Here is a 16,174-nt window from a genome sequence, read left to right as displayed (position 1 = left end):
GTAAATTCAGTTAGTGTCGGATCCTCTCCGACACTCAGGATCCGACACTTCACTTTTCTATTGCGGGCCATTTCCGCACATTTCCCCGTTGATTCTGACCTTTCATTTTCATCCTCTCTTATGGGCGAATGGTCGAAATGGGATCGTTTTTGATGCAGCGGGGGTTGAAAACACATGGATGAGCTGAGATTCCGCTCATCCATGTATTTTCGACGTTTCGGAGTATTCGACAGAGTGGAAATCTGGAACTTCAATTGAATATTGAAGTGTCGAAAAGTGGCAATTATCGGCGGAAAGTGTAGTCTTTCCGCCGTGTCGAAAATTTAGACACTAATTGAATATTGCCCTAAATTGCGCAAACTCGCATATCGGCATAATCTAGCAATATAATTCTGTCACTCCCAGTTGTTTCATTTCTGCGAATCAGACGCACATTTTGGGTGAGAAAGACAAGTGGTGCGGCTAAACCGGCCGAGACCTGGTGTGCTGAGTGGGACTATTTGGTGCCACTTGAGCAATAGTCTATGAGTACAATGATGGAAAACAAGATTTGCGTCTTACCTTTGGAATAAAATACCCTCTGAATGTGACGTCCTGAGTAGTAGCATGCGGGACATTTGCTGGAGCTATATTTCCAAATCTTTGGATCTCATGAATAACAGCGTCCGTATAGGGCATATCCTTACGGTGAGCGGCCTGAGGCTCTGATGACCCAATTACTTTATCAATCTCATTTTGGACTTTTCCTATTTCCAAAATAACATTTGAAGCACATTAAACATAAAAACAAATGTGGAGTCCTCTGTACTTTCAGATTATTACATCTGATGTTGAATTTTTGGCAAAATGTATCACCTACAGTTGCTGATGTATGCTGCATATAGCTTTTTCTTTACAAAATATAAGTAATATGTATTACAATAAATTGGAATTGCAAAACATTCTCTTACTTTGTATTTGAGGGTATTTCATCATCAACAGTAGACTCCATCTCAGAGTGGTAGAGGTCGTCTCCACGCCAGCAACAAAGAGGTCGGTCACAAGCTCTATTAGATTTTCATTGGTGAAATATAATTCAGGACTTGGTTTTTCCTAAAATGCATAGATTTGCATTACTAAAGAAGTAACATAGTATTTGTGGATGATGTGACCCTGAGCCCAGGGCCGAAATTAGGGGTCAGGCCTCCAATAGGCACATTATTGGCTGCCCCTCCTCCTTCATCATGTCATGGCCCCCTTCATTTCGGGTGCCAGTCCGGATGCCTCGAGACAACCAAAGCAGCCCCATCCTCACCCCACTATCAACTCCTGGACAAAGAATTTGCTGCCCATCGCCTTATCCCCCATCATTTGTTAAATTATATATATATATATATATATATATATATTAGAGATGAGCGGGTTCGGTTCGTCGAGATCCGAACCCCCCCGAACTTCATGTGGTTTATACGGGTCCGAGGCAGCCTCGGTTCTTCCTGCCTAACACGCAAAACCCGAACGGGGGAAAACGTCATCATCCCGCTGTCAGATTCTCGCGAGATTCAGGTTCCATATAAAGAGCCGCGCATCGCCGCCATTTTCACTCGTGCATTGTTGATTGAGCGGTGAGGACGTGGCTACGTTCTCTGCCTGAAAAGCTCAATATCTGTGCTCAGTGTGCTGCACTGTGGTGACCACCAGTATATAGTAGTACAGTACAGTAGGCCATTGCTGTATCTTGCAGCTCCGTGTCAGACTCAGTTCTATTCTCCTGATCAGTGCTCAATATCTGCTGCATTGTTGTGACCTGTATATAGTAGTACAGTGCTGCATTGTGTTGACCACCAGTATATAGTAGTACAGTACAGTAGGCCATTGCTGTATCTTGCTGCTCTGTGTCACTTCTATCAGGCCCGGCGCTACCCGCTCAGCAAAGGGATGCAGTGCAGGTAGGCGCCAGGAAGGAGAGGCGCTCTAGCTGTCCTGCATCCCTGCTGATGCGCCGCCTGTCCCCTGCTGGCAGTGTCTCCTCTCCTCACATAATGGTGCCTAGCCTGCCTATGCGACCTAGCAATGTTGTACAGCACTCCAATGTTGCTGCTCCCCGGCGCTACTTCCACCTTATCCGCCTGACCGCCTCACTAATGGGGCTGCCCGACCCACCGGCACTTGTCCGGGACCCAAAGCCATGTGATCTCAGATGCATGGCTGCTCCAGGATATCCTAAGATGTGTGGCTGCTTCCGTTGCTGGTGCCTAGCAACTGCTCGTGACCCTGCCTGCTCCAGCGGCCAGGACCGGACGCCTGACAGGGAAACCAGACAGGCCCCTGATGACAGGCCGATCCCAGCGACGCACATGGCCGCCCACAGCATGGAGAAAAGGCCCTGAAACCCCCGCGACCTGAGCAGAGGCCCCAGAAAACGTGTAACGGCCAAGGGAACACAAGACAGCCTGCTCCGACGAGCACCTGCGACGGATGACCAGGGCCGTAACTACGTGTGTGCCAAGTGGGCTTGGCACACAGCGCAGTTTCCCTGAGGGCGCACGGCCAGCGGCATGTAATGAGTCAAAATGACTCATTACATGCCGCCTCTGAAGTCCGCGCCGTGCGCCGCAGCCGCGCTGGAGGAGAGAGAAGCGCCGGAGGCAGCTGAGAAGGAGGAGGAGGGAGGGGGACTGGAGCCGCAGCAGCGCTATTTCATTGGTAGTAAGCGCCGCTGCAGCATCCCCCTCTCCTTCCGTATAGGCTGCCCGGCACTGCTGTGGATGCTGGGATGCGGTTCCTCCATCCCAGCATCCACAGCAGCGCCAGGCAACCAATACGGAAGGAGAAGGGGATGCTGCAGCAGCGCTTACTACCAATGACATAGCGCTGCTGCGGCTCCAGTCCCCCTCCCTCCTCCTCCTTGTCCGATGCCTGCACACTGCACAGAGGGAGATGCCAGCACGAGGAGCCTGTCAGCGGGAAGAAGGTAAGTATATCCCTCTCTCTCTCTCTCTCTCTCTCTCTCTCTCTCTCTCTCTCTCTGGGGGACACCGTCTGCCATAATGTGTAAAAAGGGGTCCTGGCTGCCGCAATGTGTAAAAAGGGGGCCTGGCTGCCGTAATGTGTAAAAAGGGGTCCTGGCTGCCGCAATGTGTAAAAAGGGGTCCTGACTGCTGCAATGTGTAAAAAGGGGGCCTGGCTGCTGCAATGTGTAAAAAGGGGGACTGGCTGCCGCAATGTGTAAAAAGGGGTCCTGGCTGCCGCAATGTGTAAAAAGGGGTCCTGGCTGTCGCAATGTGTAAAAAGGGATACTGGCTGCCACAATGTGTAAAAAGGGGGACTGGCTGCCGCAATGTGTAAAAAGGGGTCCTGGCTGCCGCAATGTGTAAAAAGGGGGACTGGCTGCCGCAATGTGTAAAAAGGGGTCCTGGCTGCCGCGATGTGTAAAAAGGGGGACTGGCTGCCGCAATGTGTAAAAAGCGGGACTGGCTGCCGCAATGTGTAAAAAGGGGGCCTGGCTGCTGCAATGTGTAAAAAGCGGGACTGGCTGCCGCAATGTGTAAAAAGGGGGCCTGGCTGCCGCAATGTGTAAAAAGGGGGACTGGCTTCCGCAATGTGTAAAAAGGGGGACTGTCTGCCGCAATGTGTAGACTGTCTTCTGTAATGTGTAAAAAGGGGGACTGGCTGCCGTAATATGTAAAAAGGGGGACTGTCTGCTGTAATGTGTAAAAAGGGGGACGCTGTCTGCTGTAATGTATAAAAGGGGCTCTACCTGGTGTAGTGGCGCTACTGTGCAGCATAATTTAAATAATGGAGACTACTGTGCACCGTAGTATGAATTGCTATTATTTTGTGGCCATGCCCCTATATATTTTTTGCGCGCCGACGGCGCGCACTGCCCCTATCTTGCATGGGGGGGGGCCGCCAATGTCGTTTCTTACACACAGCACTAAAATGCCTAGTTACGGCACTGCGGATGACAGCCCCAGCCTGACCAGAAATCCCTGCAGTCTGATCATTGGAGGACACCCCACCACCTGACAGGTAACATGTGGATAAGGCAACCATATGGGGTCTTTCCATTGATTAAAGAAAGAAAATAAAGGGGATAGAGAAAGAAACAGGACAGGGTAGGCAAAGTGCAGAAGAGAGATGGCAGTAGAGGAAAGGAGAATAATAAAGTAAAATACAGAAAAAACATGACAGATAACAACACTGATATGCTCACTAATAAGACAGTCCTCTGTCCAACATCCATATGAAAAGAGAGAGCCCCAGCTTAAAGAAAATGATAAAAGTAAAAGAAACACCCCCTAATTTACTCAGAAACCAAATCAAAATCACTTCCCATAAAAAACTTAACCCATGTGTGTCCGGCTAAAGTGTGTGTATGTACATGGCCTAGAGGTTTTTGACACTACTGTGATATATGGGGCGCAATGTAATTGAGTCAAAGTTTGCCAGTCATGCGTGATGCCAGACGAACTTAGATTTTTATTGAAGGGGCAGTCATTTACAAAGGCATGGTTTTGCCTTGTAAATGATTTCCCCTTTAAAAAACGTCCAAATTGGCCGGCATCCAGCACTTAATGTTTAGGGGTGCCTGGGGCACTGCATGAGTGCCATCATTTCAACCAGTGACTTTTTTTGCCTCTGATCGGAGCATCGGACACCATCATGAAGGAGAAGCAGCCAGCAGCTGGTCTGCCATGTCCGTGTTACATTTTGTGAGTGCGTCCTTGGCTATGCTGTCACATTAACACCACACTGTCAGTCTGAGGGGCCAAGGAGTAGCAGTGACTCCTAAGGTACCCAGAGGGATTGTGCCAGTGCTGCACATCTGGTAATAACATTGAAAAATATAGATTTTTTTTTTTTATACTTTTTTTTTTTTATATATATATATTTGTTGAAAACGGGAAGGCAGAACTAATTGGGAGGAGAGCTATGAGTAGAGGGGAAGAGTCAAGATTCTTAAACCGGCGCCCCTAAAAGTAAATTCTAGATCTGCCACTGCCTGCTGCTGCCGACTGCTGCACCTGTCACACTGTGACAGGCAGCAGCGCCGGCAGCTTTCAGCTTCCTCTCTCCATCCCTGACTGTATAGTCAGGGCCGGAGCTTCCACTAGGCAGCTTTAGGAAGCTGCCTAGGGGCGCCGGGACCATTTCCCGCCATTAGTGCATTGGGATTTAGACAATTGATGAAGTTATTGTGTCCCCGATACAAAATCCCATCTAGATTCCACTACACTAGGCAGGTGATAGCGAGATTTACCAATTAATATCAGTGATTTATAATTATTAATTACAGTGATCTTGCCAAATAATTCCAGTGATTTTGTCATTTTCTTCCAGTGATTTGGACCAATAATACCATTGATTAGAACGAATAATTCTTGTGATACTGAGGTGTTTGTGTTGCTTAGCTTAGCCATCCTGCGACCACAGTGCACCTCTTTTTCTCTTTTCTTTGCATCATGTGCTGTTTGGGGCCAAATTTTTTTAAGTGCCATCCTGTCTGACACTGCAGTGCCACTCCTAGATGGGCCAGGTGTTTGTGCCGGCCACTTGGGTCACTTTGCTTAGTCATCCAGCGACCTCAGTGCAAATTTTAGGACTAAAAATAATATTGTGAGGTGTGAGGTATTCAGAATAGACTGGAAATGAGTGGAAATTGTGGTTATTGAGGTTAATAACACTATGGGATCAAAATTACCCCCAAATTCTATGATTTAAGCTGTTTTTGAGGGTTTTTTTTTATAAAAAAAAACACCCGAATCCAAAAACACACCCGAATCCGACAAAAATTTTTAATGCAGGTTTTGCCAAAACGCGTCCGAATCCAAAACACGGCCGCGGAACCGATTCCAAAACCAAAACGCAAAACCCGAAAAATTTCCGGTGCACATCACTAATATATATATATATATATATATACAGTCAGAAGAAAGCAGGCAGCGGCACTCGGGAGACTTGTTCAAAATAGGTAAGGTGCAGAAATTTTAATCCATTCTAAAATCACCTGATTTTAGAATGGATTAAAATTTCTGAACCTTACCTATTTTGAACAAGTCTCCTGAGTGCCGCTGCCTGCTTTCTTCTGACTGTACATCCATGTTTTCAGAAGGCACCGGAGCATAACTTACCAAGGGGGAGTGCCGGTTCTAGCATCCGTATATATATATATATATATATATATATATATATATATATATATATATTTGTAATGACGGGGAAAAAAATCTTCTGGCCCTTATCAGCCAGGTGTGCAGCTCCCCAGCAAGTAAAATACAGAAAGAACATGACAGATAACAACACTGATATGCTCACTAATAAGACAGTCCTCTGTCCAACATCCATATGAAAAGAGAGAGCCCCAGCTTAAAGAAAATGATAAAAGTACAAAGAAACACCCCCTAATTCACTCAGAAACCAAATCAAAATCACTTCCCATAAAAAACTTAACCCATGTGTGTCCGGCTAAAGTGTGTGTATATACATGGCCTAGAGGTTTATGACACTACTGTGATATATGGGGCGCAATGTAATTGAGTCAAAGTTTGCCAGTCGTGCGTGATGCCAGACGAACTTAGACTTTTTTTGAAGGGGCAGTCATTTACAAAGGCATGGTTTTGCCTTGTAAATGATTTCCCCTTTAAAAAACGTCCAAATTGGCCGGCATCCAGCACTTAATGTTTAGGGGTGCCTGGGGCACTGCATGAGTGCCATCATTTCAACCAGTGTCTTTTTTTGCCTCTGATCGGAGCATCGGACACCATCATGAAGGAGAAGCAGCCAGCAGCTGGTCTGCCATGTCCGTGTTACATTTTGTGAGTGCGTCCTTGGCTATGATGTCACATTAACACCACACTGTCAGTCTGAGGGGCCAAGGAGTAGCAGTGACTCCTAAGGTACCCAGAGGGATTGTGCCAGTGCTGCACATCTGGTAATAACATTGAAAAATATAGATTTTTTTTTTTAATACTTTTTTTTTAATATATATATTTGTTGAAAACGGGAAGGCAGAACTAATTGGGAGGAGAGCTATGAGTAGAGGGGAAGAGTCAAGATTCTTAAACCGGCGCCCCTAAAAGTAAATTCTAGGTCTGCCACTGCCTGCTGCTGCCGACTGCTGCACCTGTCACACTGTGACAGGCAGCAGCGCCGGCAGCTTTCAGCTTCCTCTCTCCATCCCTGACTGTATAGTCAGGGCCGGAGCTTCCACTAGGCAGCTTTAGGCAGCTGCCTAGGGGCGCCGGGACCATTTTCCGCCATTAGTGCATTGGGATTTAGACAATTGATGAAGTTATTGTGTCCCCGGTACAAAATCCCATCTAGATTCCACTTCACTAGGCAGGTGATAGCGAGATTTACCAATTAATATCAGTGATTTATAATTATTAATTACAGTGATCTTGACAAATAATTCCAGTGATTTTGTCATTTTCTTCCAGTGATTTGGACCAATAATACCATTGATTAGAACGAATAATTTCTGTGATTTTGTCATTTTCTTCCAGTGATTTGGACCAATAATACCATTGATTAGAACAAATAATTCCTGTGATTTTGTCTTTTTCTTCCAGTGATTTGGACCAATAATACCATTGATTAGAACGAATAATTCCTGTGATATTGAGGTGGTTGTGTCGCTTAGCTTAGCCATCCAGCGACCACAGTGCACCTCTTTTTCTCTTTTCTTTGCATCATGTGCTGTTTGGGGCCAAATATTTTTAAGTGCCATCCTGTCTGACACTGCAGTGCCACTCCTAGATGGGCCAGGTGTTTGTGCCGGCCACTAGGGTCACTTTGCTTAGTCATCCAGCGACCTCAGTGCAAATTTTAGGACTAAAAATAATATTGTGAGGTGTTCAGAATATACTGGAAATGAGTGGAAATGATGGTTATTGAGGTTAATAACACTATGGGATCAAAATTACCCCCAAATTCTATGATTTAAGCTGTTTTTGAGGGGGGTTTTTTATAAAAAAAACACCCGAATCCAAAACACACCCGAATCCGACAAAAACTTTTAAGGGAGGTTTTGCCAAAACGCGTCCGAATCCAAAACACGGCCGCGGAACCGATTCCAAAACCAAAACGCAAAACCCGAAAAATTTCCGGTGCACATCACTAATATATATATATATCTATATACAGTCAGAAGAAAGCAGGCAGCGGCACTCGGGAGACTTGTTCAAAATAGGTAAGGTGCAGAAATTTTAATCCATTCTAAAATCAGGTGATTTTAGAATGGATTAAAATTTCTGAACCTTACCTATTTTGAACAAGTCTCCTGAGTGCCGCTGCCTGCTTTCTTCTGACTGTACATCCATGTTTTCAGAGGGCACCGGAGCATAACTTACCAAGGGGGAGTGCCAGTTCTAGCATCCGTATATATATATATATATATATATATATATATATATATTTGTAATGACGGGGAAAAAAATCTTCTGGCCCTTATCAGCCAGGTGTGCAGCCCCCCAGCAAGTAAAATACAGAAAGAACATGACAGATAACAACACTGATATGCTCTCTAATAAGACAGTCCTCTGTCCAACATCCATATGAAAAGAGAGAGCCACAGCTTAAAGAAAATGATAAAAGTACAAAGAAACACCCCCTAATTCACTCAGAAACCAAATCAAAATCACTTCCCATAAAAAACTTAACCCATGTGCAGTGGCGCACCCAGGGGGGGTTTCCGAGCACCCAGAAACCCCCCTCCACTAAAAAAAAAAAAAAAAAAATGTTTTTTTTTTTCCAGCTGCATGAGTATTATTAATGGCTGTCTAGCGTCCTCTGCAGCCTGCTGTCTTCCTGGTGGCACTTGTAAGAGCAATAAAAGTTTATTTTAATTATAGTACATATATATATTTCCCTCATGTGCTTATCCATTCTTACTTTAATAATCTTCAACTGCATCAACTCCAGCAGTCTTCGGCCACCTGATACTTATTCCAGTGTCATCTGCTGATGTAACTATGTGTATTTACCCTGTACTTGTCCTATACTGTCATCAACTGTAAGTTGCTGTTTTCCTGTTTGATTATTCATGTACTCTGTAATTGGGCGCTGCGGAACCCTTGTGGCGCCATATAAATAAAGGATAATAATAATAATAATAAAAGTAAAAGAAACACCCCCTAATTTACTCAGAAACCAAATCAAAATCACTTCCCATAAAAAACTTAACCCATGTGTGTCCGGCTAAAGTGTGTGTATGTACATGGCCTAGAGGTTTTTGACACTACTGTGATATATGGGGCGCAATGTAATTGAGTCAAAGTTTGCCAGTCGTGCGTGATGCCAGACGAACTTAGATTTTTATTGAAGGGGCAGTCATTTACAAAGGCATGGTTTTGCCTTGTAAATGATTTCCCCTTTAAAAAACGTCCAAATTGGCCTGCATCCAGCACTTAATGTTTAAGTGTGCCTGGGGCACTGCATGAGTGCCATCATTTCAACCAGTGTCTTTTTTTGCCTCTGATCGGAGCATCGGACACCATCATGAAGGAGAAGCAGCAAGCAGCTGGTCTGCCATGTCCGTGTTACATTTTGTGAGTGCGTCCTTGGCTATGATGTCACATTAACACCACACTGTCAGTCTGAGGGGCCAAGGAGTAGCAGTGACTCCTAAGGTACCCAGAGGGATTGTGCCAGTGCTGCACATCTGGTAATAACATTGAAAAATATAGATTTTTTTTTTTTTAATACTTTTTTTTTTTTTATATATATTTGTTGAAAACGGGAAGGCAGAACTAATTGGGAGGAGAGCTATGAGTAGAGGGGAAGAGTCAAGATTCTTAAACCGGCGCCCCTAAAAGTAAAGTCTAGATCTGCCACTGCCTGCTGCTGCCGACTGCTGCACCTGTCACACTGTGACAGGCAGCAGCGCCGGCAGCTTTCAGCTTCCTCTCTCCATCCCTGACTGTATAGTCAGGGCCGGAGCTTCCACTAGGCAGCTTTAGGCAGCTGCCTAGGGGCGCCGGGACCTGAGGGGGCGGCCTGCTACAGCTGCCTAAAAAAGGTAGCATAGTCCTACCTTTCACAGCCGCTGCAATCCCCCAGAATGCGTATCTTACAGTAGCCGTGACTGCTTTGCTCCCATATTGCAGCCTCCAGCTCCACCCCCACCCTCCACAGGCAGTAACTTTGACAGCTCCTGGAGTCCTTGCTGGGGGTGACATGCAGCACTGCTCTTCATTCCAGGCTATTTCACAGACTACTCAGTTCCAACTCTGCACTGCAGCCTGCAGGTAAGGTGGCTGCACAGTGCATTCTCTGCATTGATAAGAAAAGAGGGCGAGAGCAGCGGTGTGGGGAGGGGGTGGGGGGGAGGAGATAAGGAGCAGGCATGCACACAGTCTGGGGGGATGAGCACACAGATTTTTGGGGGAAAGAACAGCAGATATTTAACAGAGATGGGGGAGCGGACGAGAGCAGCATGCCTTTCATCTGAAGGGTGGGTAGGGGGAAGGGGTAGAAGGCAGAAGTTTTGCCTAGGGTGCCGAGAAACCTTGCACCGGCCCTGTGTATAGTGCAGAGCCAGAGTGTGCACTGTGCAGGCCAGGAAGGAAGACCCAAAAAGGGTGGCACTACCACAGGTGGAATTTTGTATAAGCGGCACTACCACAGGCGGAATTTTGTGTTAGCGGCACTACTACAGGGGGGATTTTGTGTATGCGGCACTACTAAGGGGGCATTTTGCGTAAGCACCATTACTACAGGGTGGGATTTTGTGTAAGCGGCACTACTACAGGGGGGATTTTGTGTAAAAGAAGCACTACTACGTGCAGTGTTATGTTAATAAGATTGTGCTACTGTGCCGTAATTTGAAATGGGGGTACTATTGTGTGGCTGTGCCCCTTCCGTGTAAGTCCAAACTCCTTTTTTCGGTGTGCACCAAAGACGCGCGCTGTCCCTTTGTAAAGTATGGGAGGGCGCAAATTTGGAGTTTGCAGGGGGGCACCGAACACCCGAACACTCTGACTTCTATTCTCCTGATCAGTGCTCAATATCTGTGCTGCATTGTGGTGACCAACAGTATATAGTAGTACAGTACTGCATTGTGGTCACCACCAGTATATAGTAGTACAGTACAGTAGGCCATTGCTGTATCTTGCAGCTCTGTGTCAGACTCAGTTCTAGTATCCTGATCAGTGCTCAATATCTGCTGCATTGTTGTGACCAGTATATAGTAGTACAGTGCTGCATGTTGGTGACCACCAGTATATAGTAGTACAGTACAGTAGGCCATAGCGTTATCTTGCTGCACCGTGTCACTTCTAGTATCCTGATCAGTGCTTAATATCTGTGCTCAGTGTCAGTGCTGCATTGTGGTGACCAGTATACTACAGTACAATAGTCCAGTGCGGTTCTCGCTGCTCAGTGTCAGTTCTCCGTAGTATAATGGTATAAGTATAAGTGGTCAGTATAATCAGTTCTCAGTATTATCAGTGCGCTGTTAGACATGCGCCCATTTTCCGCCATTAGTGCATTGGGATTTAGACAATTGATGAAGTTATTGTGTCCCCGGTACAAAATCCCATCTAGATTCCACTTCACTAGGCAGGTGATAGCGAGATTTACCAATTAATATCAGTGATTTATAATTATTAATTACAGTGATCTTGCCAAATAATTCCAGTGATTTTGTCATTTTCTTCCAGTGATTTGGACCAATAATACCATTGATTAGAACAAATAATTTCTGTGATTTTGTCATTTTCTTCCAGTGATTTGGACCAATAATACCATTGATTAGAACGAATAATTCCTGTGATTTTGTCATTTTCTTCCAGTGATTTGGACCTATAATACCATTGATTAGAACTAATAATTCTTGTGATATTGAGGTGTTTGTGTCGCTTAGCTTAGCCATCCAGCGACCACAGTGCACCTCTTTTTCTCTTTTCTTTGCATCATGTGCTGTTTGGGGCCAAATATTTTTAAGTGCCATCCTGTCTGACACTGCAGTGCCACTCCTAGATGGGCCAGGTGTTTGTGCCGGCCACTTGGGTCACTTTGCTTAGTCATCCAGCGACCTCAGTGCAAATTTTAGGACTAAAAATAATATTGTGAGGTGTGAGGTGTTCAGAATATACTGGAAATGAGTGGAAATGATGGTTATTGAGGTTAATAACACTATGGGATCAAAATTACCCCCAAATTCTATGATTTAAGCTGTTTTTGAGGGGTTTTGTTATAAAAAAAACACCCGAATCCGACAAAAAAATTGAAGGGAGGTTTTGCCAAAACGCGTCGAATCCAAAACACGGCCGCGGAACCGATTCCAAAACCGAAACGCAAAACTCGAAAAATTTCCGGTGCACATCACTAATATATATATATATATATATACAGTCAGAAGAAAGCAGGCAGCGGCACTCGGGAGACTTGTTCAAAATAGGTAAGGTGCAGAAATTTTAATCCATTCTAAAATCACCTGATTTTAGAATGGATTAAAATTTCTGCACCTTACCTATTTTGAACAAGTCTCCTGAGTGCCGCTGCCTGCTTTCTTCTGACTGTACATCCATGTTTTCAGAGGGCACTGGAGCATAACTTACCAAGGGGGAGTGCCGGTTCTAGCATCCGTATATATATATATATATATATATATATATATTTGTAATGACGGGGAAAAAAATCTTCTGGCCCTTATCAGCCAGGTGTGCAGCCCCCCAGCAAGTATTGCCCCTAGGCACGTGCCTCAAATACCTAGTGGGAATCCACTACTGCCTGAGCCTATGTTTAAGCCATCCGCGCTTTCTCTCAGAGTACAACAAGGCCTCTATAAATGAAATACTTATAAATCTAAGCACTGAAGCTCTAGCTTTCATAGTCTCTTTAGAGTACATGCAATTCCTTCACTCTTAGTACCCACATAACTGGCAAGTCACATGTTTAAAGAAACCTATTTATGAGTGCCTACCATGATCCTAAGCCTGCAGAACCAACTTCACCTAAAACAACCCACTTTTCCAGAACTTGGCTGCCACCAGGACTTAAACTCTAAGAAGTGCAGCTCAAGATTACAGGCACATATTTAAAGGGAAAAGCACACTTTAACTGAATTGCATAAGGATCTAAAATCACTAGCTAAATGCACCATTTAACATAATGCCTCTTAGAACTAAGTGCACCAGCTGAATATGTCAACTAAATAGAAATAACTAGATAATAATAAAACTATATATAAAAAGCAGCTAAATTAATCTTCAGGATAGCTATGGTTATTTACACTGAAGACTATATGGTAGCAGGTTTTCTAAATAGCACAGATAATTCAATGCAGAGAGATGCTAGACAGATTTTCCAAGTAACACAGGTCATTTTGTACAGTAGAGAAATGCTAACAAATCTCTTTAAATGAATATGTATTTGCACTGTAGAATAAAAGTTAAAAAAAAAAAGTAAAAGTAAGTTTTTTTAATAGTACAGATACTGTAAGTGTACTGTTGATAAATACTTGACAGATCTTCCAAATAGCACAGGTAATGTTCATATTGAATTAATTCTGACAGGTGACTGATTTTCTAAATAGCATAATTGAACTGTAGAGAAATGCTGGGCAGATCTTCTGAAAATCCCAAATTAGTGGAGAATTGCTGACAGGACACCTAAATAAAAAATATGTGCTAAGAACTTCATTTATACTCCATGTTATTTGTGAGGGTTTATCTAAATTATTCTTACCATCATTGTTATTTGTGCTAGGAATTCATCTGCATTTCTCTTACTCAAGCATAGTATTAGAAGCCTCAGCATGATAGCACCTCTTAATATCTTTAATAATAGGGTGTGCAGTCCAGCCCCCCCCCCCCCTTCCTCTATATTTGTGTATATATTGTACAGTGGAAGGCAAGGCTTCTTTCCACTGGTATTGGCACCCCTCCAATTTACCCTCAGGTGTTTTATTTAGCAAGGTACCTGCATTTCAGATTACACATTGATAAGGGTACTATTGGAAGGTAAGACCTTGGTAAATTTATATAATGTAATAGTATTAGAGATGTTAGGGACCCATGATATGAAGTCACTTGGTCGTTGAACATGGGCCCACATATTTGTGCAAATGTGTGCTAAGAACTTCATTTATACCCCATGTTAATTTTGAGGGTTTATCTAAATTATTCTTACTATCAGTGTTCTTAGTGCTAAGAGTGTGGATATGCATTTCTCTGCCTCCAGCATAGTGTTACAAGCCTCAGCATGATAGCACCTGGTAATAATAATCTTTAGTAATAGGGTGTGCAGTCCAACCCCCCCCCCCCCCCCCCCACACACACACACACACACACACACACACACCTTTTTAAGACTCCTAAATAGCACAGGTAATTGAACAGGTAATCTAAAGTAGCCAGAACTAGATTTATTACAACATACATAGAAGTATGAAATGTTAATTCATATAAGGGTGAACAGCCAATAACCAGAAACCAAGCAATTGCTCTGTATTTGGCTGCAGCAAGCAAGAGTCAGAACACAGTCAAGAAAGACAATGTCTAGTTTGCACAGTAGACTAGTTGCCAGGAGACTGACTTGAAGCTAACAGAACTCCCCTCACCAGGAGTTGCTTATTCTGGAATATAACAACCTGGCAAGTCAGATTTCCTCTGATATTTCTACTATTGCAGATTGCACTAACAAAAGTTTTAGGCAATTATGAGATCTCATGACTGGCAGATGTCAAAAAGATGTTTCTTCCTGAAATTTTGTACAGTACCTCCCCCAAGCAATCCCTTTTATAATCCCTTTGAAACTTTTAAACATATTTATACATCTTCTCAGAATTTGTTTGGAATGGAAAACATCCAAGACTTGCACAAAATAACATGTACAGATAAAAAAAATTGAGGTCTTGCAGCTCAAAAATTAGACAATTTATTTATTTTATGAACACTTGCTTATATATCATTGGTATATTCTATTACACTTTACAACTGGAATAAACAGTGATAAAGCAAGACTGGGTAATGACAGACGGATATTACATACAGGAAGGCCCTGCTTGCAAGCTTAAAATCTATAGGGCCCAGATTACAGACTGATTTGTACTTGCTCATTCCAAACCTTGGTAAAATATTGAGAGAAGCCTAGTGAGACACTTTCCTCTGGATGATCTCTGCTTCATTGATCCCAAACACAGGAGTTAAATAATAATAATATCTCAAAATGAACATCTAACACTTTAGGCTAGCTGTTTTTGCTGGGGAATGTTTGGTAACTTAGTCCTTCTCTCATCTTGACTCTCAGTGCTTGCAGTTTCTAAACAGAATTTACTCTTGACCAATTGGATAGAACAGGTGTCATTACTTGTTACATGACTTCCACCAAGTCTTCCGTCCAATTACAGCTCCAATACAAGACTCCCATTCCCATGTGTAAAGGGACTAATACTTTTTGCCACTAGAGCTCTTGTCACTCAGTATTGGAAGAATGTAGCTCCTCCTAGGGATGGCCACCAACCATCAATGATTCTAAATCATTGACAGTCTATAGTGTATAAATAGATGGTTCCCCGCCATGTATGGTAGCTGAGTGCAAATGTTTTGGTTTTTATTCTGATCTTTTCAGTGTTGCTGTTGCTGTACAGGGCTGCTAAGCCGTCAACCAGCAGCCCTGCGCTGCCCCTTGCTCATACACTGTGTGTAAGAGCCAGGAATGGGATGTTCCGCATCATTGACAGACTCAACTGCCAGTCACGGCTCAGATCTTCCCCCAGCTCTTGCACAGCACCAGCACATGCATAGAAACAGCAATGGTAAAACCATCAGTGGCAATACACAGAATAGTTACCTGCCATCAATTGTTTATCTAATAATAAATATAGGCCGTAGCCATCGATAGAGGCAATATACAGTAGATGGCCATCCCTATTCCCTCCTTCCCAAGAAACTATGAAATGGAGATAATGGGATTCAGGTACTTGACATCATCACCATTTATTAAATGAAGTCAGTGGTGAGTGGTTCAAAAATCGAACAGCTTTACGAGCCCCATTCCTCCTTCAATCTTTGAAATATAAATTTCCCGTACCATGCTTTGCATTCTCATAGCCTGTCCTCATGCTCTTGAAGCATTTACCTTGTTGTTTTTGAGGGCTTCATATGTCCCCACTCCCCTCCCTTGATGTTTTTTCTCATTTTTATTAATGTTACAAACAATGTTTAATGTGCAATGTCTAAGACTGTAC

The 16,174-nt window shown here is 43.7% G+C and overlaps 1 protein-coding gene across 3 annotated transcripts in view; it reads right to left on the bottom strand.

The window, feature by feature from the left end:
* Positions 1-16,174, bottom strand: part of LOC134908926 (cytochrome P450 2C5-like) — a 189,333-nt gene that overhangs the window by 28,387 nt on the left and 144,772 nt on the right. For all 3 annotated transcript variants that reach the window (XM_063915181.1, XM_063915180.1, XM_063915182.1), the window contains 2 exons: positions 951-1,092; positions 562-746 (listed from right to left, as the gene is read on the bottom strand). In XM_063915181.1, coding sequence (XP_063771251.1) covers positions 562-746; positions 951-1,092 — 327 coding nt within the window. The remainder of the gene's footprint in view (positions 1-561; positions 747-950; positions 1,093-16,174) is intronic.

The sequence above is a fragment of the Pseudophryne corroboree genome, chromosome 4 (genome assembly GCF_028390025.1).
Source record: "Pseudophryne corroboree isolate aPseCor3 chromosome 4, aPseCor3.hap2, whole genome shotgun sequence".
Classification (NCBI taxonomy): domain Eukaryota; kingdom Metazoa; phylum Chordata; class Amphibia; order Anura; family Myobatrachidae; genus Pseudophryne; species Pseudophryne corroboree.
This window is presented reverse-complemented; position numbering and strand designations above follow the sequence as displayed.